Below are 25,456 nucleotides of genomic sequence, written 5' to 3'. Positions count from 1 at the left end.
TCATCTCCCCTAATTTAGACTTTAAATTCATGACCTACTGGAACACTTAAACGAATTGTTTGCGCTAATTAGCAAACTGTAAAAAAAAAATTCAGTCGTAAAAAAAAGTAGGGCTCTTTTGGCAGCTGCATCTGACTGTTATTCCAGCGTTCCTGGCGGAGACGTTCTCGTGTACATCATCAAAAAAAAAAAAACTTTACTCAAGCAATATAACTCAGTTGGGCATCGATCGAGGACGCAGCCCGCCGCCGCCAGAGTGTCAGGCCATGAATGTTGGAGTCATGACGCATTTACATTACCCGCAACTTTCCTTACAACCTGCGAAGGCCCCGATGCTGGACTCAGGAGATCAATCAAGACGCGTTCACAGTCCCACACACGGTGCTCAGCCTATTTTTATTCCGAGGCACCAACAAAGCAACGGCATTGCTTTCTTCTCTCGCAATTTTAGCCCTGGTGGGAGTAAGTCGATATTTTTATTGCGCACTTTTGTCCATCTCATACATACTCAGGAAGCGTATGCGGTGTAATATTTGAGTAAGCAGGTACCACTCACTAATTCAGGAAGGGTACCACTGGAGCTCCCATCGCTTCACTGTAGAAAACCTCATCCCCTCTCCCCCTCCCCCGGTGCCAACCCCCCTTGTCAAAATGCCCCAAATATGGGGGTGGGTGTCTGAGACCAGCTTGTATATATTCAGGTCAGTTCTGATTTCGGGACCCCTCCTGCTAAATCTGTGGATTTTAAATTCACCGGTGTAACTGCTCCACATTGAGAGGCCACACTGAGGAGGTTAGCTTACAGCACCTTTAGCCTTCCCGTTGTGTCCTGTCTACAGCCGTGTCTTCCCCAGTCAAAACCCTGTACACACACACACACACACACACACACCCGTGTAGGGCATGAGGAAGCCTCATGCAATGATCAGTGTTCACAGTGAAAGTTTTTTTTCGGAGGAATTTAGCATTTTTATAAAAGCATACTGGACTCATCCACCCCCCTCCCCCCCCCTGGGGGGTGTTGGAGCAGCAGACCGGAACACTTCAGCTGCAGACATTAGTGTTTTGAACCCCCCCCCCCACCCACACTCCCACATCCCAGACCCCCAGACAGCATGATTCACCGGGTGACCTCGTTCTGCCCCGATAACAACTCTTCTGTTTGTCAACACTCTCTCTCTCTCCCTCCCTCTGTTTCCCTCTCCCTCTCTCTCTCCTCATTTACCCTGTTTCCCACGCTGTTGGTCTCTCTCTCCCTCCCTTTCTCTTTCTCTCTGGGGCATCTGTTGTATAACATGCTGTCTCCACATTTCTCCCCTTTCTTTCCCCCTCTCCCTCTCTCTTCATTTACTGTTTCTATCTGTTGCTCTCTCTCTCTCCTCATTTATCCTCTCTCTTCCTCTTTCATTCTCTCTTTGTCTACCTCCTCTCTCCCCCCCTCCTCCTCCCTCTCTCTCTCTCCCTCTCTCCTCATTTACCGTTTTGCTCTGTTGCTCTCTCTCTCTCCTTATTTACCCTCTCTCTTCCTCTTTCATTCAACTCTTGGTCTACCTCCTCTCTCTCCCCCTCCTCCTCCCTCTCTCTCTTTCTTTCTCTCTCTCCTCATTTACCCTGTCTCTTGCCTTCCCTAACCTCCCACTTATTTACTCTCTGTCTCTGCCTGACCGGCCCGTCTCTCTCCTCGTCCGTCTGCACTTCCCCATTTGCCCTGTCTCGTCGCCTCCTCATAATTCGCAGCCTTGTTTACTTTGACTCTCCCTTCGTCTGTCTTCCCTCTCATTTCTCTGTCAGTTAGGAGTGTAGTTCGGCTTTGTCTCTCTACCTCCCCTTCCGCTGCCCTCCCTCTTAATTGATCCCGTCGCCGGAAAATGACTGACTTCGGGGGCAGATGACTGACGGGGGAGAGTTTAACTGTTATTCCAAAATGGCGGGTGCCGTTACATCTGCCCGTAACATTAGTTTTGCACCTTTCAGAGGTCCCCCCTCTCCTCCCTGCCTCTTCTGTGATAGTCTCAGATAGTCTGTTAGATCTCACAGAGTCCAAAGACTCTCTCTCTCTCCTTAGCGTTGCAGCGACTGGCGAAGCAGCTCAGACAGCCGGCCATCACATCATTAGAGAGCGGTTCATTCAAAGGCGACTAACACGGTCGTGACACATCACTTCCGAGGGTCTCGAAGTTTACGTCCGAATCGACAGGCTCACCTCAGGCCCTCCTTCCCTTCGTGGAGGTGATGTGGTCGGCAAGAAAATATTCAGTAACGCCCCAAAAGGTGGGCGGGATTATTGCTCTGACCTGAAATGCTTTCTCCGGGCTAATAACGAAGCGGCACAAGTGCTACATAACAAACGATGTTAATTTAGCGGACGCTCTTATCCAAGGGCAGGCTGCGGTGCTTTAATAAGGCCGGTATTCGAGGTAGGGGGGTCACTCACCGTCGTGGTTGGGGTTCCCCAGGGTCCAGGGCTCGTCCGAATCGAAGTGCGTGTCCCCGCCGATGCCCGGGCCCGGGAAGTAGGCGTGCGCCAGGAAGCCGCCCTCCCCGTCGAAGGGCGAGCTGTCGCCGTGGAAACCCGAGGCGAATATGATGGTGATGTCGACGTCCCGCTTGCCGTTCTCCAGGGCGCTGTACGGCACGGCCTCGAAGCGCAGCGGCGTGACGCTCTGCCACACGTCGAACGCCCGCCGGATGGCGTTGTGCGTCTCGGCCAGCCCCACTTTGGGGGTGACGTTCTTTATGCTGCGGGAGGGAGGGGGGGCAAAAAAAAGGTCAGCACGGCGTCACGGCAACAAAGAGAGAGAGAGAGAGAACACGCGTATAGGGCGAGGATCTTGCGTAAAACAAGCGAGCAGAGAGAACAGACTGTAGAACACACGTGCAACACGCATGTAAGACAAGAAGATATGCTGAGCACAAGTGAACATACAGTAGGACACACAAGTAAGACAAAATGTTCATAACAGGCACAAATCCTGATAGACCTTTCAATAATCAGTACAGTTCAGTCCAATAAAAGGGCAGCAACACAGCAGTCTACCTCACCATGGAGATAAGTGTTGAGCGTTACAGCGTCTGACAGGGTGACCATAATCAATGGGTCAAACCGGGAAAAGGAACATTTCTTTAGATGTTCAAAGTGAAAAAAAAAACAGCTGACCTTTCATTCCCAACCAGGAGGAATGGATTTGTCCACAATGAGTCTCTATTATGGCAGTAAATGGCTACCCACAGTGCATTGAGCTGGGAAGGAGTCAACTAGGGACACAGCCACGAGTCTAGGGACTCCAGAGCTAATATGTGATAAGGGCCAGAAAGCACTAAAACCCTGGAGGGGCCACTCTCCAACCGGCCAATCAGTGAGCTCACCAAATAGGATCTACATCTAATTATTTCCCATGGCAACAGAGCCATTCTAATTTCCTTTCTCCTACTGGGGTTTAATCACACCACCCGTTTTATTGCTAACGCTTCTACAGCATTAGCACAACGTTGTAGGAATGTTCTGCAGCAGCAAATCAGTCTCTCACGCTTTGGTGTGCTCAAATACAGAAGGGGAGTTTTAGCATGTGAAAAAACCTTTAGCACATGCAGAAACCAATAACAAGACCAAGGATTGGTCACACTGTTTGTTCTGAACCAATCATAGGTTGTGTTACTAGTTTCGCGTGGGCTAAAAGGTTCTTCACATGCTAAGTCTGCACCTCCCATAAGGGAACACACTCATTAAAAATGCCAAGGCAAGCAGACCCCAGCCAAACAATGACACATTTAATACTGCCGATAACACACGCAAGGCAATGTTCTCACATGAACTCTTCTAAGATTTTTTTTTTTTTCTGTTTTCAAACAAAGGAAAGCATAACGTGAATTATCGTGTAAGTTCAATATAAACACCGCCCTGGTGTCGATTCTGGTCTCCCTCCAGACTTTCCATCCGCCGCCATTCAGAATACACGGAGAATTAAATTAATCTATTCTGCAGAGCCGTGACAAGAATATTTATGAGGATCACAGAATCGTTCTCTCAGTCTGGGTCAGTCAACCGTAAGGACTTTTAAAACATAAGGTAAAAAAACTCATTTTTTAAGCAACAGAGAAGAAGAGAGAGACAGAGACAGAGAGGTAAGGAGAGGGTCTGGATATTCCGTTTAAATATGAAAAACCACGTATTACAGAAACAGTGCCCAGCATTTCATGTCCTGTCTTTATTTTATAAATCCCTTGGGCTCATGAAAATCAACAGTTGTGCTCTCTGATCAGAAAAAAAAGAAGAAAGAAATTAAATGTTTCAAAGTTAACTTTAAAATTGTGGTTTCGGGCGGCTCGGCTGAACTTTAGCATTTGGTCTTTATCGCACGCCGGCAGATCTGGCGGAAATGGAACCCGCCGCCACCGCCGCCGCCGTTACCCATGTGCCTCAGAAATCCATCAGCCACAGACCCTGGGCCCACTGTTTTTACCGCCGCGTCTGAAGGGCCCAGCGTCTGGTCAAATTAAAAGAGGGGCCGCATTTGAATAATGCCTCTAAAAAGACAGCTTTATCTTATTCTGCTGCGGCCATCCATCAAAGTTAAATGGGGGCAAGGATTCGGCTTCTACCACACACACACTCCCCCCCCCCCACCCCCACCCCTTCACCACTACCACCACCACCACACACCTCCTCAAATCTCCCCTCTCTCAAAGTGCTGTTGATGCTGAAAATGAAAAGCTTTTGCTGCAAAGCACGTTTAATATATTTAACAATTCAATTCAATACTGCAGAGGTGTCAGCCAATCAGTTACCCAGAACTGTTCAGGTAACATTCTTATTGTTGAGTTGATGCTTGTATAAGTCATTCAGTCTACAACTACAGTCAGGCATGCAATCACAGGCACACACACTCACAGACACACACACACACACACACACATTCACATCACAACCGCAATGTACTGTAGGTAATTCACAGAGAATGCAGAATTTCCTGACAAGTTATTACTGTGGTAGAACAGACTTGCTTCTGAGGACTTCAGTTCACAAACATTCCAAAATCTACCGCTGCGGCTTTTTCAGGGTAATGAACCAAAAGGGTCCTGTTTTATACTTCCGTTTGCCGAGCCTGTTCACGCTCTTCAGCCTGGCAATTAATCATGGACATTTTTTCTGACAGCTCAAGGCAAGGGGATGTCCGACACATATGGAAGGCCTGGCTAGACTCAAAAAGATCTTCAGTGGTGAGGGCTACTGTCATACAGAAGAGCGGGGTTTACTGACGAGGACTACGGAGAAAATAACTTTGACAAGCCTGCACTTGAAAGAACGAGTTTGATTTGAAGAAGATCTGCTCTTTCTTCCCATCAATCCAAGGAGTTAATCGCTCGCTAAAAGACTGCATCCATCAATTGTGCTCATCAAACGCGCATTAGCACCAGGAAAGAAAAAGAGTAAATAACTCATGCACTTCTTTAATATTTATTATTTTGTTTTGCTTAGACTGGGTAACTGGCGAGGATAAATGAGGCTTTACAATTTCATCACATTGCTTTGGAGTTACTTGAAGTGTATTTTGTTTCTCTGCTTTAGACCCTGAACCCACAAATTCCCAGACACACACCAATGCAAAGCTGGCAGCACATCAGAAACGTTTGTATCCAAAAGATTCTTCTTTGCACAAATAAACAGAGGCAATGTAAAATGTACACTATAACTGAAATTCATATTTCTTTAGAACTTCAGGAAGTGATCTGTCCCTTGAACCTGGTGACTGCTGCATCAACCCAGTGAACTCACAACTATGGAGATCTAAGGAAAATGAATCCTGTACAATAACCATACCACCCACACATACATACACACACACACTCACATACGCGCACACACACGCACGCACGCACACACACACACACATACACACCCACACACACACACACCTACTCACACACACACACGCACACACCCACACACACACACACACCTACTCACACACTCACACACACACACACACACATACGCACACTTGCACACACATACACACATATGCACATATGCACACACACACACATACACCCACACACACACACACTCACATGCACACTCGCACAGACAAAAAAATAGAAAATAAAAATAAAGAAACTACTCCACCTATTAAAATCTAAAATGGAAAAGTCCCCAAGTCTCTCCCAGGGACTGGGGTGGGGAATAGAATCTCTTCCATTCGCACTCTCTTATCTGCAGTGAAACTGTTATTTAAGAAGAACAGAGAAGAGATTCCAACGCTCCACTTTTCCTTTTTTTCTCAACATTGCTTAGGTAATGTCTAAAAATCGTCTCTCATTGATCGTATCTTCCTCCTAATTAATGCTTTCTTTGTGCTAGTTAATTGTTAAGTTCTGACCTCTTCTCGCTCTTTATTGAGCGAGAAAAGACTGAACCAAATAGTAGCGATGCACCGCGATGCGGAAGAAGAGGTGAGAAAAAATTTTAAGGACACAGAAAAAAAGTAAAAAGGGGAAAACGACAGAGCTGGAGTCTGTGTCTACTGGACGGGCATCAAAGACTTTTCCTGTGTAGAAGAGGGGAATGCAGCTCTTAATTAGACAGGCGGGGCTGTCTGTTAACCCAGAGGGCCAGACTCGACGGCACCGGGCCTGGTGGTACACACACACCCTCGTCATGAGAACCGGCACAAGATCTCTATCTGACTGAGAAGACCGACCACAGACCCACCGCGACCCTAATTACATCATCCTCCATATAACTCAATCTCAGGCTAAGGGGGCGGAAGGATTGACTTCTTAATCGTGGCAGGAACACACACACACACACACACACACACCTGTACTTCCCCTTCTCAAAAAAGTTAATGATAATTCCACAAGCAAAGGAAAAAAAACAACCCTCCCAGACGCCCGGAGAGAGAGGTAAATGAGGCAGCCAAAAAAAAAAAAAAAAAAACAGTCTTTGCACTCATCCTCTCAATCCTTTCATACCCGCCCTGCGATCTCTGCCTCCGGAGCGGGGAATTTTTCACTCCTAATTTCAGGAACCAACTTCCCTTACGGAAATGAAATAAAGCATAATATATTGTCCGTATGGGGACTGCGTCTGTATATTAAATTTAAACTATATAGTTTCCATATATTTTGTGTGCGGTCCTTTCAATCAGTAGACAGTCTCAGTATTGGAAAGTAGGCCCGCACACTCTTTTGTCAATCAGTGACTTGAAACACTCTGCAGTGTGGGAAAACTAGCAGACACGGAAGGCCTACATAATTTCACTTTAAGATCCCTGGGGTAATGGTCAATAGGACTAAGCCCTGAACTGTGAAGTTATGGGTTTGAATCCTACATGGGACAAAGCACTGTTTCACTTTGGATAAATGAGTCACAGAATCAACCAAACTGCATTCATACAGCGCATTTTACAAAGGAATTGTCATGATAGGCTTGGCAGCATTCTCTGGCCTAAAAATGCCTCCAAAGCAAACCAAAGGTAGCAGTGATAAGGACAAATTTGCTATAAGGGCTACAAGAAGAAGCTTTGGGAAAAAAACACATAGTGGCATCAATTTCTCAAGTCAATACACACTGCTGAATATGCATGATGTAACATCTAAGCATAAGTCAGGCTTACTGTGTAAATAAGCAGCATGCATTGTTGTTGTGAACAGAGCTCATACTCCTATGGTTATGTAGTCCCCAGCCCATTTCCTGTACGCTCACCTGTATGTGATGTGCTTGTGTTGCCACTTCTGCCCCGTGAGGGCGTAGCGTCGCCTCCTCACGTTCAGTTTCGAGCCCCCTCCCTGCTGGTCCGGGACCCCACACCGAGGCTTCTTCATCCAGCTGCGGGGGGGGAAAGGGACACAGGAACGCACACACCGTCAGGCGCTTCTTGATGACATCATCTCAGTGCGACCCATCTTTGTGTTCCCGTCATATCCATCACACACACACACACAATCAGACACTTCCTGATGACATCATCTCAGTGCGACCCACTTTTGTGTTCCCATCATACCTATTCACAAATGCTGCAGACCAGGGTTCTGCAGCCCAGCAGGGACCCGCAGGGTCTGCTGGGGTTCTTGTTGCTACTCAAACGGATTGATTTCACACTTAATTCACCTCAACTGGTGCCGTGGACCTGAACTGGTTGCTAATTAGAAGGTAAAAACAAAAAGGCCGCAGATCCCCCAGTATCTCCCGGGGCCAGGGTGGTGGTTCCCCCTGCTGTAAACTCACCAGACTCATCTCCACATTCCTAACCTTTTAAACTTCCTGCCTCCCTGCCATTGCAGCAGAATCACTGCAGTTCTATGCCCTTCATAAGTATTCATGAATGGGGGCGTGGCCAGGCACTAACACTAAGGAAGGGGACGTTCTGTGCCATGACATAGCCCCGCAAACTCCTGTTGCCACCCGGAAACCTCCCACCGCGACGGAGTAGGGAGGACAGAAGGGACTCAGCGGGTGACCATCTGGTTTGTCTATAGAATCTGTGACGCAATCACAGCGCCGTAACACAGCCCACCGCAGCAAGATTTTCCTGGCAACCCTCCTCATCACAGAGCATGGTGCAGAGCAGGGGGATTATTTTTCAAAAAGGGGGGGTGTTGAGGTGACCCTACAGCCCATGATCACACTGTACGCTGCGCTGGATCCTCTGCGGGCACTTAAAAATCCTCCCATGGGAACTTGCACAAACGGTGCAGAGGTAGGATTTATCCAGCGCTCACTGCTTAATGTCTCTCTCTCAGTCTCTCTCTCTCTTTTATCTTTTAAACGGGATGGTGAAAAGTTTACTCCTTGTTCTCCATGAGTGCAATTCATTAAAAAAAAAAACACACTTTATGCACCACAATTCACACCCTCTGCATGCAGATGTACCTGTAACCTGTTAAAAGTCTTAAATTACAAAGTACACACACGCCAGTAGTATAATGCTCAAAGGGCAACATGTTTTCAGTTCTTAAGAATCACAGATGCAAAGGACACGTGCTGTGTGCATGTATAATTGTCAACAGAAAATGTGCAGTTACAACATCATAAGAACCATCCATCAACTACAAATAATATTATTGCTATATATAACTATTACTACTCACTACTGCAGTACTACTACTAGTATAATAGTATAGTATAATAATACTAATACTAATACTAATATGCATAGTGGTCTGTTCTGTTGTATCCAGGCAAGTGTAATATCTCTGCTGGACTGTATACAGTTGGTGAAAGGTCAAGCAGGAAGGTAAAATCCCCCTGGTCTTCAGAAACAAGCTGTTTTCACAGCAGTAGACACACAAAGTAAAGGACAAAGTCTCACCTCAGTGTGACATCACTACATCAATATTAAGAAGCAAAAAAAAAAGAAAAAAGCAATGATTAAAATCTTGCAGGGAGACAATGTTTGATTATTTGAGGAAATTAAACATCAGGTACAAGGGGGGAAAAATGAAATTATACTTATTTACTTTGATTGCTTGATTCATATCCATAAATAACTCAAGTGGAATAACTCTTGGACATTTGTCAACTCGGCTAAATTGTTTAATTAATTAACACACAAAGAATATTGGTGGGCAAATGACCACCAGCAACTGTTCTTACATGTCTCAAAAAATGAAAAAAAGTGTCCCGTGAAGTGCAAATCCATTTGACAGAAGCATCAACTTTCAGTAGAAATTTTACCACTTTCATTTCTGTCACCATAACACTTTTAAAATCTAAAAGCCCTGATAGACATACATCTGCAATATATTGTAAATATGTGGAATGAAATATATATATATATATATGTAATAAGAAATATGTTTCACAGTAGTGCATATTTGTAAAATACACTGGCATATCTGAAAGTGATCATTTGTATATTTCTCCACATGCTGTGAAGTTGTTGTGACCTCTTATCTGATCCCGACTTTGCATTTAATCTGAAAATATTGATCGTTTCTTTTTTCCCCCCCCCATTTTAGTAAGGGAGGCTATGACTGAGCCCGCCCCCGCATTCCGGGGGGGGGCGGGGGGGGGCATCGCCATGGAGACGCAGCAGCCCTGTGGCAGGCGGGCGGCGGGGGGCGGGCCGGGAGCCGGGGGTACTCACTCTACGGTCCTCCGGTTCAGGGTGCCGGTGACGTTGAGGCCGTACAGGCGCTGCATGGCAGCGATAGCGTTGTGCATGGTCTGGGCCGAGCGCAGCACAGCCATGCGGGGGTCGGTGCGGGGCAGATAGCCGTATCTCTGCAGCCAGGTCTGCGGGGGGGAGGAGGGGGGGGGGAGGAGAGGGGGCGTTACATACAGAGAGGCCAGGTACCTGCCTGTACACACACACACACACACGCACACACACACATGCATACACACATGCACACACTCATACACACACACGCATGGAGGCATGCATGCATGTACACACGCTCACATGCAAGCACACACGCACACACACATGCACGCACTCACATGCACACACACACACACGCATCTAGGATAAAAGCATCAGCTAACAGGCAAAATGTACAGTAATGCTAAATTCTGCAATGTAATACACATATAACCACACGCACACACAATGCAGTCACGCACACTACCGTAAGTTTGCACACATACTGCATAGGACTGCACAACCCCACACCTTTATGTGCACTGTGAACCTGTGCCCTCATAACGCGTCTCAGAATAGGACTGCTGATCCAGGTTAAGGCTTCTCTTGCCCGCATCCTAACCGCTTCCTTTATGAGCTGTAAGGCAGAACTGATCCTAGATCAGCTGCTCGCACTGTGAACTGACCGTCGGCTTGCTGCGGAACACCACGGATACGTCCCTTGCATGGACGCTCTACTTTAACGGTGACTCTATGGTGCCTCTGTGCTTCTCCCTTTCATGTCTATCCAGCAGGGCAGGAGAAAGCGGGGGGGGGGAGGGTTTGAAGAGAGATGGATGCCAACACACCATCCCTCCCGGGTGAGGGGTTTTGACGTGCGGTCGTGTTGAGTCGGCAAAGGGCTGACTCACAGATGTGACACCACGGAACGCGACGCAAACGCCTACCCTCAGTTTCACCCTCACACAGTCGCACAGCTGCGCTGCTCCTCTTTGAAAAACTCAGAACCCGAAGCCAAACATTGCCAGAGTGTCAGGAAGAAAGAAAAACAGCTATCGCAATATATCCCAGTGGACTGGAGCTGATTTAGCAACTATTACAGTGCTTTCAAAACACTCTGCGTGAGTATAAATCCAAGTCTGACACGCCTTTGAAATTAATATCCCACGGATTCAGCACAAAAGCATTGCAAATGCCAAAAAATGATCAAATCGCCTAATAAACTGCACTAACGCTTTATACATTGCCTTCGCGGTGTCATACAAACGTTTGATTCAGCATTTTCAGTATTAGAGGATGTTCTGATACTACAGAGTGGCCTTAGAAGCAGGTACTGGCGCTTGGCACGAAACAGCCCACTTTTTTTTATATGGCTGTTTATATCTCACGGTGTTTTCATGACACTGCAAATGTTGTGACAGCATTTCCACAACTAAGCCAGAACTCAGCGGCTGAATATTTTGTGCGCTCGCTCTGTTTCTCTTTTGATCCAGCTGCGTGACTTGTGGCACCGCTGGGTCCCTTTGGAATTTTCGGGAATTACGTCAGAAGGAGAGCGCAACCGCTCTTTTCTCTGGTTCAAAAAAAAAAAAAGGAAAGTGCAGTAAAAACAGCGCCTCTGTCACTGCTCACATCAGAAGGACAGCTGCGATTACACTGAACTGGTGGGAAAGAGGTTTGCAGAGTGCAGAGTTAAGACAACACAATCTCAGAGACTTCGGCACAGGAGTGACACCACGCACACATATAAGCACATAGGCATACTGAACTGCATGCACAAAGGGACATACACACACATACACACACACACACACGTATGGTAACGCCGCCGCTCGTCCACCAGACACGCCATTCCGAGCGCTGTCCTCTTTCGAAGTGGCGCCATTTAAGACCCTCCCCACTCCAGCGGAGTGGAACCTTTCATTTATCCCCTCAGGGTCCCCTCGGTGCGGAGAGAGCCGTCGCACCCACGCCACATTAACGCACACATCACCCGGCGCCCAGCACGAGCGAGTCCACACACCAAAGCTGCCTCTGTCCTGCGGCTCTCTGGGATCAAAGACAGAGGGCCGGCCCCTCCCCAGAACCGGAACCGTCCCCGCACGCAAAAGCCAGAATATAGACGTCTAGAGGGGTGTAAATCTAAGTAGAGAGACGTTCTGACATAAAAACGGACTTGTTTTACTCCAATATAGCCCAGGTTTTACCTGAATATAGCCCGGCTACGTCTTATTAGGCTAGCAAATTCTCACTTTTAGTCCAAATGTAGCGGGGTTTTCACCTGAACGCCTACACAGCGATTCACTGACGTTTCACCACAAAAATCTTCACTGGGATACCGCAATATATTGTAAATATGTGGCCTTTTTGGAAAACACAATGACAATAAAGATATTTAATAGCCGTACATCGCAATATCTGAAAGCTGCAATAATTGGAATGCGGTTAATATGTTTGTTGTAGGTTGCGTTTCCGGCAGAAATTCAACGTTTTCAACTGATTCGTTGGCTACGCTGGCCACGCCTCCTTGGCTTGCTTCTGTGCACTTGGCTGAAATTGTTCCTCCCCTCCGGCACTGAAGAGCCACCAAAGCTAAATCACACACTCACAGCTGATCCTAAGCCTGGATTTGTCCTCCTGCGCTAGCAAGTGAGCCACACTAGTCTGCTGGAATTGCAAAGTATGTCACACTAGAAGGAGGGGAAGAATTTAAGGAGCGCACTATTGCCTAGCCAAATATGCCTCACTAGGCTGTTGAAACAAGGAAGAACCTTCCATTATACCACACATAATGGAGGGGGAATGATGCAAGGAGTGCACCATGGTCTCCCCAAGAAAAAAACATGAATCAAAACAGATTAAAAACCTTAAATTGGCCGTGACTTAGCCCTTCCCTGTGATGTATGCAGACCACATATAGGGAGGCATTCATATCACTTTGTAGCCTTAATGGCTCCCTGTTGGGATCTTAAAGAACCGCAAAGATCTCATTGTACCACTTGAAAGAGTAATGGGGTCAGCCTTGCTGTTCCAGCCAAATTCTTAATCCAGTTCTCTCGCCCTGACTTCCTAATCACCCAACCCCCACAGCTGACTGACTGTGCCTCCGAAAGGCACTTTTTGGAGAAGGGGACGAAAACCCCTCCCGCCTCCTCCCAAATCCGCTCACCAGGAGGAACCTGAGTCGGGTGGACCTGCCACAGGAACGGTGTCCTGACTGGTGCAGTACGGAGCACAGCCGACATTCACCACAGCATAGCAACGGCACCCAGAAGCCCAACAACACCGAACACAGTGCAGAAGGATTCCCCACCCCCCTCCACCCCTAAAGCATATTATATGCAGAGCATATTACATTTCCCATAATCCTTTGGTCAATTACACTATGTACATTTACATAACTTTTTTCATCTCTTTTTCCACTCATCAGTTCTGTCCACAGATAAGAGAGAGAGGGAGAGAGAGAGAGAGAGAGAGAGAGAGAGAGAGAGAGAGATTATAGGCCGTTCATAAGATGGCTTTCCATGGTACACTATGCTTTTATATGGTCGGTGATGGTCCTATTTTCGCATTTCACAAGCTCCTTGACTGTAGAAGTGCGCATTAGAAACTACAAATATGGCAACAACAAAAAAAGTAACAGTTGGAGTTCAGTGCTCAGCATCTACCTTGCCCAGAGAGACACTCAGTCGGGTACTTGGAGTCGTTTAACATGAAAAGGTCTCCAGTGGACATAATGTAGCAGAATTTAGCAGGGTCTTCTCGAGTGGCTCGCTAGTGCATGATCAGTAGCGACCTGCTCGAGCTGACAGCTCCCGGGCACGGACATCTTAATGAACCGTGATGATTACGTCTCTGTCCCAATCAGCCGAAAGGGGGGGGGGGGCCTGGGCGGGGGTCAGAGGTTAACAAGTGAAGGGTCTTAATTGGCCTTGAGGGAAAATTAAAGCAAAGCACCCAGCCCTCCTTCCCCTGGTGAAAAAATGAACACTTTATCATCTCCAAGGACCTCACTCAGGGCCGTGTCCATGGCAACGCGGAGAGGCTCGTTAACAGCAGCGACAGCCCGCACTCCAGTGACAGCAGCTGGCTGTCAGACTCGTTTGCTCCAGGTCAGCGCTGAATGCAGGGGGATTAAGCGCTGAAAACACTGTCGACACAAAGCGCGGCATTGTGGGACGGAACAAGGAAGGAGGCGTTCAATCGGGCTAGTGTCTGAGGGAGTACGTTCGCCAAGCAAGCGCCGCACCTCCTCTGGTGTGGTATAACAACAGGGTACCACGTCATTGACACAGAGTACACACACCATAATAGCCACTGAAGAAACACAACAGTTCTGTCACTAGGGTGGTGTCTTTGTATCACTGACATTGTGTAGGCGCGAGCGCACCGGTGCTCAATGTGTTGCCTGAGGGTGCACAGGCTGTTTATTTTCTTCACGCAATGTGTATGTGCTGTATGTTTTCTTTCCGTGTGTGTGTGTGTGTGTGTGTGTGTGTGTGTGTATGTGTGTGTGTGTGTATGCGTGTGTGTGTGTGTGTGTGTGTGTGTGTGTGTGTGTGTGTGTGTGTATGCGTGTGTGTGTATGCGTGTGTGTGTGTGTGTGTGTGTGTGTGTGTGTGTGTGTGTGTATGCGTGTGTGTGTGTGTGTGTGTGTGTGTGTGTGTGTGTGTGTGTGTGCCAAAATGTGACAGAAAATTCTCTCACAGCTCAGAGCCATTACCAGACAAAAGCTCTGATTGGTTATTGGTTATGGACCTAAGCACTCGCTCGCTCTCTCTCTCTCTGTCTCTCTCTCTCTCTCTCTGATTTGACTAATTCAGCAGGAGGCACTGCCAGGGTCGTCTTGGCAACCGATTGCCTCGCCCTCTCCCAACATCTTTCCGTGGGCGTGCGTTGCGAGGGGCTTGATGCTAAGTGGCTGTCTGATCGGAACTGGCCGAACCCGCTAACTACTGCCCGTTGCAATCTTCAACTGGCTTGTTTTTTTTTTGTTTTGTTTTGTTTTTTTTCTCAAGATTTAAGATTTGGTCGCTGCTTTTTTTTTTTTTTAGCATGTACTGTACCAGAAAAAAATAAGGGGGGGGGGGAGCAGAAATGGATGAATCTAAAAAAAAAACTACTTTCGTCAGCTGGGAAGTGAAGGCTGCTGCCTGCGGCTTCAGCTCTCATTCAGTATCAGTTTGGGCCGAGCTCGTGTGGACTTTCTCCCGGTGGTCTCTTCACACAGAGAAGCCTCAGCTGTGCTGTCACCAGCTCCCTGCCTACACAGGACACACGTGATCTTTTCTTCCAAGAACGCCCTGGATAACATGGCACATGTATATATCTCGTATTTAACCCAGAGGTTCAGAGTTAGGACCACTTGTAATCATCATCAGAACAGAACCTACTGATGTACAGAGGCCTCCTTTATTCTTCATCGTTACGGCATCTCTCAATTTTTAATTCCGGCAGACCCACTTTCGATGGGAATCCTATTAAATTAAACAGGTAGTCTCAGGAGTGACACATACTGCCGGTAAAAAGGCTTTTCTTGCCTGTGGTAATGGAACAGAAAGGCCCAGAAAAAAAAAATATATAGATCATAACAGTGAGTCAATCCCGGGTCTGCATTAGAGATCAATACAATACAACACAATACAAAGATTCCAAAGCTTTATCAGTCCCACGCATGCATTACAGATCACAGCAGAACAATCCATTCTGAATCTGCATTAAAGGCTGTAGCGTCCCTACTGTTAATCCCAGAACCAGCACAGAAACTGATTTTTGAAACGTTTGCACTGCGTATCTTGCCGGGTCAAGACAAAGAAAGGCTTTCACACAAGAGAGGCCTGCAGGGGGACTGTAACATCTGTGTTCCCGTACCACGAAAAACCTCGTGCGCCGAAATTAGCAACCCTACAGAGCTGCTACCCGACACAGGGCACGTCGTTGCTCTAGCATCCATCTAGCATTACCGCGCTAATCCAAGCTGGGACAGAATAAATAAACACAGGCCCTGTTCATTTAAAAGTAATTAGGGAGAGAGAGCGAGCATTCTGCTGCCCCTTGCCTCTCACCCAGAGAGGGGGTGGGGGGGTTGGGTTTGGGGGAGGGGGGTTGGCAGGAACGACAGCACCAGGCTTCAATTATTCAACCCCGCCATCGCGGTCGAGAACGGCGCTGGTAACCTGAGCGTCTCCGCGGCGGTTCAGAAGCCCTGTCTGTTGTTACGCCTGCAGCGGCCACAAGGCCAGCACTGTGGCCTGCTCCTGCCTGACTAAGCTGTGTCTGGAGCACGGCTGTATCATTTCAATATTTAAAGGCATTTCACTACGTTGGATGTTTAGCTTGAACGTATTATAAAACAACGCACTCTATGATGCACTGGCGATATCTGTCTTTACGAACGTTTGCCGAATTGGTGCACTTTCACCTGTATTTGTTATTCCAAAATGTGTTCGGGATGTGCATTTCATCAGGGGTGTCAGCTGAAGTTTGCCAAAGGGATGAAAAGTCATGTGGAGCTGGCTTGTTTTCTGTTGGACCTACAGTATGTGTTGGACCTGTAAGTAACATTACCTCTAGCTACACTGCTAGGGTTAGCAGACATATGTTTTTTGACCAGAAAGCCCGGTTTTCATATTACGTGTAATATGCCCGGTCTGTGGTCCTAACCAGACAATGTAGCGTAATATCTGGTCCGAGTAATTGAAGAGAGAAATTTACCGGTAATTTCTAATGAATTCTCGTGTCTGTGACGGGTACTCGGGGGGGTGAGTGGCCGGGTTTTGACGACGAAGGAGGAGACTTCTTCGATTGTAAACACAAGGCAAAAAATAAATAAATAAAAAATAAATAGTACGCGTTTAAAAAAGCTGTCGGCTTTGCTTCTGTTTTCCGATTCCGACTCGGACGCGGACGAATCGTTGTCTGAATTCTCCGCCGCGCTTGATTAGAGGAGTCATGCGGGGTTTGTTTTGCCGTGGCCTGATATGAACCCCTTATCGGCGATTGGTCGGGGTCTGTAGAGGTGCGCGCATGGCGCGCGGCACGACCGCGGCCGTCTGTCTTCTGCAATGTGTGCACGCCCTTGCGACGAGACCTAGTGTCACACAGCATATCGTGAAAAATTGATCGTGTTTTCTTGGCTCAGTCATCCAGTCTACACGACTGCAATCAAGATATGCGCATAATAGCACGGCTGGCGTATGACATAAGGGAATAAGGCTTTGCGCTGAAAAAACTGGTACTACTTCTGCACATAACATAGCTTCCCATTCAAATGAAATGTTGGATTTTGCAGAGTTCGGGGTACTTCTTTCTCTAAGGGCTGTGAAGAGGCTGAAATGCTGACGCCCCGATCATCACACATCTGGAGTTTGGAGGGGTTTTCGAGGGCAGCTCACGGGCTGACCGAAGCTCAGACCGATGGGACCGCTTCACAGCGGTCAACCGTCCCCTCGACCGGAAAACAAACGGCGACGGCAGCTCCCGAAGACGAAGGGTTCTGACAATCACAGGCTGCTTGTTTACGCGTTAGTGTGTGTGTGTGTGTGTGTGTGCATGTGTGTGCGTGTGTGTGTGTCTGTGTGTGTGTGTGTGTGTGTGTGTCTGTGCGTGTGTGTATGTGTGTGTGTGTGTGTGTGTGTGTGTGTGTGTGTGCGCGTGTGTGTGCGTGTGTGTCTGTGTGTGTGTGTGTGTGCATGTGTGTGCCTGTGTGTGTGCATGTACGTTGTGTGTGTGTGTGTGTGTGTGCGTGTGTGCATGTGCGTGTGTGGTGTGTGCATGTGTGTGCGTGTGTGTGTGTGTGTGTGTGTGTGTGTCTGTGCGTGTGTGTGTGTGTGTGTGTGTGTGTGTGTGTGTGTGTGTGTGTGTGCATGTGCGTGTGTGTGTGTGTGCATGTGTGTGTGTGTGTGTGTGTGTGTGTGTGTGTGTGTGTGCATGTGCGTGTGTGTGTGTGTGTGTGTGTGCATGTGCGTGTGCGTATGTGTGCGTGCATGTACGTGTGTGTGTGTGTGTGTGCGTGTGTGTGTGTGTGCCTGTGTGTGTGTGTGCATATGACAAGGTCCCACAAGCTGCACATTTAGGACAACATCAAAGGCAAATGAAATCAGAGACGTCTTTGTGCCTTCATACTGTAATTCACTGAGGACAAAACAAATTTGGCACTCCGGAATACTGCACATTTTATTAGTCTGTACCTGCCTGTGTCGGCCCACAGGATGGCATCAGGTGGCAGAATGAGCTAAAGTTTCGGCACCTCTGACCGCACTAAAATAAACTACACACAGGTACTGTAATACAGTACGGCTGAGGGAACCGCTGCACAAGTGTTTTCACACTGCTGTCTGGTGACCCAGCGTTTTAAGGTTTTTTTTTTCTTCCCCCCCTCAAAGCGGATGGAAAATCACACCCGAAATTGCTGTTTACCGAGTCAGGAACACAACACATGCAGCTATTCCTCAGAGGGAACGCAAAGATCACCTACAAAGGACAACGATAAAATATTTGCATAGCAAGCACATATAAACACGGCCAGATGCCGGCTTTAAAAAAAAACAGTAGGCCGAGGTCTTCCAAGAGGTCATGACCTCTGCCTCTGCACCAATCAAAGGCTAGGTTTCTCACCCTCCCTTCGGGTGCCTCTCTCATTTGGATGAGGGGAGGCGTCCCATGATCCTGCAGTTCCTCCCCACGGCGACGCGGGAAGCCTTGGCACAAAGGCCGGTGTCTGACTCACGCAGCCGCCCGGGGTCAGCTTCGCCCGGGCGTCACCGCCCCGACTCGGCCGACCGCGGGGCGGCAACACGCTGGCCGCGGCTGTCGCCGTGGTAACCAGCCGGCGCTGCCCTTTCCGTCATCAAAGGGAGCCGCGGCGGGCGCGGCGCTGAGTCCCGGCGCTCTCCGCCGGGGGCCTGGCACGCCTTAAATCCGCTCCTCTCGCGCGACGCTCGGTCTGGCCGTCCGCCTGACGCCCCTCTACTGAGGCGCTCGCGAGGAAAAGATGGGGGGGGGGGCGTACTTTTCCACAACGCTTTTCACGCCAACGTGACGTAAGGGAAACGTTGCGAGAGGACGATGCTAGCGGGGGGGGGGGGTTTGGATGGAAGGAAGGAAGGAAGGAAGAAGAGGCTCCCTCAGCCGCTGGCACAACGCATCGGACAAACAAACACACCCACACCCTGCCTGAGGAAAAAAGCCTCCAAGTGTTCTTGTGAAAGGCCACATCCAGCCAGGTGTGATTTATAGCATTTAAATGGGGCACAACCGTGCATTGGATATGTAGATTCACATTCACAATGCAGAGCCACACTACGCACAAACACGGCCATATGGGAGAGCGATGTGCCCATAGAGCGAAAATGTGCTCATACAGCGATGCCAGTTTTCTCCTTGCCATCTGGATCACGTACCTATAGAATTCCGGTTTGTGATGAGCAGTATATGCATTGCCAAAGAAATAGAAAAACAAGTCTTACTTATGCAGAGGGAAAAAGGCAACATGAAAATATAGGCATAATTCATAGATATGGTTTATTTACCTCGATTTAAGGAAGAATTAGAATCACAAGTGGCAAAATCACAGGGCATAATTTAGCCTACTAAGACCTTCAGCACATGCAAAACCGATAACATGACCAATGATCTGTCACGGTATTAGATTTGCACCTGGTATTGTTATTGGCCTTACGTGTGCTAAAAGGTTTCGCACAAGCTGAAGGTCTTAGTAAATCAGGCCCACAGTGTTTAGAATCGCACTGTGCCTCTCACTTTTATCTGTCCCACTGCTAGGCCGCCATTGGTTCAAAGGGGGATAGAAACAGACCTCCTTCACAGAGCGGGAACCAACAGAAGCGCCCTAACGGCTGGAACTCAAACACACAACCTCCCGATGCACGAGCTCTGTGCACCGGGCATAGCCGCCCTGCTCGGAGGCATCACATGGCGGCTGCTGACGCAACGAGGATGACGCCAATTAGACAGCGGAGAAGGGCGGGCGGCATTTGTTTTCGCCCCGCCGTCCGTCATCCTCGTATCCCGGGTGACCGCAGCCCTGCCGAACGGGACACGTGAGCGCGCGCCGGGGTTTGGGACGGCTGGCACACGCCAGGTCGCCCTCCCGCCAGCGCCCCCCCCCCCCCCCGAACGGCGCGGCTCTGCTCGCACAGCTCCGTCCCACACCGCTGCGGGACGCCCGCTCCTCCTCACTCGCTCACCCGCAAACAAACAACAAAGAAGAAGCTCATTAAAAAGAGATCGCCCGCGGGCTACGTCTGCCCTGTCGGGTTTCACGCGGCTCAGGTTTCCGTGGCGACACTGGTGCGAACAACGCGCGCCCTCACACGTGACATCGTCCTGTCTGAATCGACCTGTGTGGGCCCGCCGTGCTTGTGTGTTTGTGTTTGTGTGTTTCATGACTTTCTCAAGTAGTTCCCACAAAGTCTTATGAAGGTATACAACTCTCCCCAGACCGGAAGGCTATGTCACAGACTGCATTCCGTGTCATGCTAAATTTTAAAAGCGGAACATGACCAGACCACTATCTGTCATTTGAGAAATTCATTTCTGTAGCCTCAAACAAAGAGTGAAAATCAAGTTACTTCGTGGCAGAGGGAGCAGATTGTCTAGCTGTGTCTTCTAACTGAATAAAGTGAAAGATGAAATACTGCCCTTGCAGGGAATCCATGAGCAAGTAAATAGCAATATCAGTAATCGCTCAATTAGGCAAGAGAATGCATTTATTGAGTGGTTGACATAGCTGTTGGTTGCTTTACCTGCACTCTGTGTTTGATCCCAGTATTAGTTTAGCTGACGAGTTGGGTTCTCTGAGTGATTTCCGTCGCGCGCAGTTTTGCACCTTACTTTTGTAAGCTTACCGAGTTGGTTAATATAAATACTGGGTTATCGGACGCAAAATATCCGTGCTTCAATCTGTGCTGCACGGTCAGGGAGTTGATGTTACCATCGGTTCAAAAAATAAGTGGCCTGCACATTGTTCTACTACTTTGGCATTTAAAAAGCGCACGTGGCATCTCTCCAAAAGTGAAAATATCCTACAGAAGTCGAACGCCGTACTGAGCGTAAAACGGCGTGCCATCGATGTCAAGCTGCAAACAATAATTTATGTGATTTTATAACATAACAGATAAGCAGGCTTAAAGACTTGAGTTAGAAAACTTAAACGATACAGTGCAATGTTATTTTTGGTTTACTGTAGTGCAATACAGCATTGTACACTTTTGTAATACCGTCCCTTTATCGTCACCATCAACTCAATACAGACATGTGCAATTAACACATAACATGAAGACGCAAAACAAACAACCAAAATTAGTCAAGCCTCCAGTCATAGGCACTTTTAAGCTTTAATGCATTAACCCTAAAAATATAAGCCAAAAAATGAAGACTTATTTACCCAGGCAAAATGGGAGTACGCCGTCCTTTGAGAGCTGACGGAACAGATTGACTTTAAAACAGAACATACTGTAACGAAGTCCTGGAAGTTTCACGTAAGAAATGACACTCGCCCAAACGTTGTTTACAATGCTTCACGTGCTGAAACAATAAGCAAATATCTAGGCTATAAATGTTACACGTGGCGTCGAATAAGACCGTAATTCACCTAGAGGGCACATAGGCTCACGTTTGAATTAATCGCAGAATTCACAGCTTCTGATGCTGATTTTAAAAGTGGGGTTTTGATTCTGTGTCATCATCGGTGCATCGGGGTTTGCATTCACTACTCTTTGCATGTACAAGAACAAAATGACAATCCAAAGGCAATCCGCACAAAAAAACGAGCTTAATTCATTCGAACAACGATGGCCGATTTGAGCATCACACCCCCGGTCTTACCTCCACGCTGAACGGCTGCTCTTCGCCATACACGGCACATAAAATCCACAGAAAAAATTGCAAGCACACCCCTGGATAAAAACAATTCAAATGTCTTCTACTATTGAATGTTAACAACATCATAATGACCCCTTTATTGTTGTTCTTTGTTTTCTTTATTTACAAAAAAGTCAACAAAACAAAACTGAAATGAAATAAATCCTTGTGTCTCAGATGGAGAAAAACATCATTCAAGAGAAATGTATCGCTGCCCAGTCGAGTTTCACCGAGATGGAGAGGAGGGGGAAAGAGATATCCCAGGATGTGTCGCGATGCGTTGCAATATATCTGTCCCCTTTCCTTCTTTATGTCCGCAGTCGGTTCTGTTTCAGCGAGTTCAATATTATGATCAGTCGCATTTGGCAGCAACTGCTGGTTCCAGTACTCCGCGGCATAGCTGGTGGTTTTCAACCATACGTCTCCTTACAGCGCCTGCGCTGTGCGCTTCCGAACCCCCAACAGCGCAGCATGTAATAACACTCCCCTTCTGGACTGCGCACAGATCGGCGTCACGAAATGCTGGCTCGGGTACCGAGCTACTGTATATGGAATCCAGTAAGGGTGGAACACGAAGTGCGTACAGTATCGCCGGATCCAATTTCCACTTCCGAGACCATGAGTATCATCCGTGCAGCGCTGCAGAGACATTACGGGCAACATTAGCATTTTCTGTGTCTATTTCTTCCGCTTCTTGCTATTAACTACATTATGGTATTTAGTATAGCATTTAGCGGACGCTTTTATCGGGAGCGATTTACGCAGTTTAGGCCTACTTTTGCATACGATTCATTAAATGCAGTTGTATATTTTATTGAAGCAATTCAGTTTAGTACCTTGGGAATCAAACCCATAACCTTCGAGTTAAAAGCACTGTTCCCTGACCGTCATGCTTCTTCTTATTCTTCTTCTTCATTGTTGAAGGACTACTATATTTATTATCCCAAATCATGTTTTACGTAAGTGTTTTATTGGTTACTATCAACGACAAATTATTTGATATTCAAATGCATAATTGATAAAAATGATTAATGAATATCACTTTATTTTAAGTGAAGATTTTTCCATATGTCTCATGATATGAGACTTGCTTCACATGTATTCTTTTTTCCCCTTCAGTTCTATGTGTCTCAGTATTTTATTTATTTATTTATTTATTTATTTATTTATTATAGTGCCATGAAACAGCTCAGCAGCTCTTTCCGCACGAGGCCCCGAAGATGTGCAAAGAACCGCGGGCTCAATTGGTCGTTCACACATAGCCCACTAGAGGGCGATGATAATAAGCCAACTCCAATTGCTAAAATTACTGCACCAATTTATTATTATTATTATTATAATTATTATAATTATTATTATTATTGATTTATGTATTTATTTTAGTTGCAGTTTGGGGAAGATGCTATTGCAGATTAGCCCACTGACCTGCCATGGACCATTAACAACACATGTATTACACTCCTGTATATATCCAGAAATGTCAATATTGTTTCAGTATATTGCAGTTCTGTTAGGGATTATCACTGAGACGGGTTTCTTATAGTCCCCATTACACAGTGTGAAACTTTCCTGACTAGAGATAGAAGAGTAAATAAGTACTTTAAGAATATGTCCACCCGGACAAACAGGAAGTAGCCTGCAGCTCAGCACACAGGATGACACATTTTGTCAATGGCTGTTGCGGGGATCATTCTGATTATTCTGATCATTCGGATGAAGTAAAGCTGGCAGTGAACTTGTGAATCAGTGAACTGGGGACCTTGGATGCACACCAGCTTCGCTGCTGCCGCCCACCACTGTGACTCGACCCAGAGCCTGTAGGATCACTGGATGATCCATCAATGTTACTGAGATGTGTACCTCGTGTACGGCCTTGTGTTGGCAGTTTTACCTTTGAAGGCAGTAGAATTACATTACGTTGCAGGCATTTAGCGACTTGCACAACTTTTTTTGCATAGTATATTACATTGCATGTACATACAGCTGGATATATAACAAAGCACTGGTTAAAGTTAAGTACCTTGCTCAAGGGTCCAGCAGCAGTGTACCCTGGGAATCGAACCGGTGACCTTTAGGTTTCAAGACCAGCTCCTTACCCATTACACTACACTGCCACCCTAGAATTTGAATGAGTGTGGGCTAATCACCCGCGCTTTGTGATGATAGCATGGCCAGCCGCGTGGCGCGTCCTCTGAAGACGGATCTCGTCCAATTCACCCAATTACCTTTTAGTCTTCTTTTTCCCTCTGGCCAGGCGTCTGTTGCGTTGCTAGTTGCTCCCGGGAGCTTGCAGGCGTGGCTTAAACAAGTTCAGGGCGAGCGTTTGTCAACCGGGGGTTAGAGGGAGTTGAGCGGGGATTCACTTCAGTAAGCCTGCGCCCGGCCCCCAGAGGGCAGTTTCTGTGCAGCCTCTGGGTTTATGATACAGTATTTCACCTCCTTGGTATATTTTACCTGGCGTGAACTGCGCTGTTCTGTCTGTGTACATCTATAAAATGTGCTAATATATGCATGCAGTTACTGCGAATATGCCATATACGAATATATATATATATAGATATATTATCTGCGGCATGCAATATATTTTAATATCTTTTTTTTTTATAGAATACATTCCTTAGGTGCAAGACTTCACAGTTTAATGTAGATTACTGCCTTTGGAAAGCACAGACATGAATCAGCTGAGTCTATGCAAATCAGCGGGGGAGGGGGGCGGGTAGAGGAGTTGGGGGGGGGGGGGGCGGTGAGATAAATTTAAACAGACCACTGACTCACAGCCTTAAATGAATGCAAAGAAACGGGAATCAGCAGCAGCAGATAAAGAGGCCGTTAGCCGCGAAGATGAGGAGCCCATTTTCACGGTTCCGCACCGTTTGGTCATGTCCAGCTTCTGGGGCGAACCCAATTTCATCGCTAACACCACCATAAATTAATGCATGCATTTTTTTTTTTTTTTTTTTGCCATGCTTGTTTAATTTTTTTAAAAAGAGAGGACGATGAAAAGAAGAAGAAGAGGAAGAAAAACAGAAGGCTCTGGGCTTGTCACAGTTAACTCACTGCGCACCAAGAGAATAAATGGTAAATGGACTGCATTTATATAGCACTTTTATCCAAAACGCTTTACAATTGATGCCTCTCATTCACACACACACTCACACACCAACGGTGAAAGGCTGCCATGCAAGGTACCAATCAGCTTGTTGGGAGCAATTAGGGGTTAGGTGTCTTGCTCAGGGACACTTTGACACGCCCAGGGTGGGGGATCGAACCGGCAACCCTCTGACTGTCAGACAACCGCTTTTACCTCCTGAGCTATGTTGAGAGGAAAGGCCATCAGGTTAAAGTACAGGAAAAACAAACAGAATGCGAGCAGTAGGGGCCAGGAGATTCACTGGGCTGTTCAGGTACACTGAGGTGGATAGAGACAGGGGATGACATAAATGATGATAATTAACAGCTATTAAGGTAATTTTATACAGGAAACAGGCTAA

The 25,456-nt window shown here is 47.2% G+C and overlaps 1 protein-coding gene across 1 annotated transcript in view; it reads right to left on the bottom strand.

Annotated features, from left to right (window-relative positions):
- Window positions 1–22,536, bottom strand: part of LOC135260755 (matrix metalloproteinase-16-like) — a 48,385-nt gene extending 25,849 nt beyond the window's left edge. The window contains exons 1-4 of the mRNA XM_064346281.1: window positions 21,930–22,536; window positions 10,089–10,237; window positions 7,706–7,828; window positions 2,435–2,739 (exon numbers count right to left, since the gene is read on the bottom strand). Coding sequence (XP_064202351.1) covers window positions 2,435–2,739; window positions 7,706–7,828; window positions 10,089–10,237; window positions 21,930–22,052 — 700 coding nt within the window. The 5' untranslated portion in view covers window positions 22,053–22,536. The remainder of the gene's footprint in view (window positions 1–2,434; window positions 2,740–7,705; window positions 7,829–10,088; window positions 10,238–21,929) is intronic.
- Between the last annotated feature and the right edge of the window lie 2,920 nt (window positions 22,537–25,456).

This window comes from Anguilla rostrata, chromosome 8, assembly GCF_018555375.3.
Source record: "Anguilla rostrata isolate EN2019 chromosome 8, ASM1855537v3, whole genome shotgun sequence".
NCBI lineage: Eukaryota > Metazoa > Chordata > Actinopteri > Anguilliformes > Anguillidae > Anguilla > Anguilla rostrata.
The sequence above is the reverse complement of the archived record's forward strand: the minus strand, read 5'-3'. Positions and strand labels throughout refer to the sequence as shown.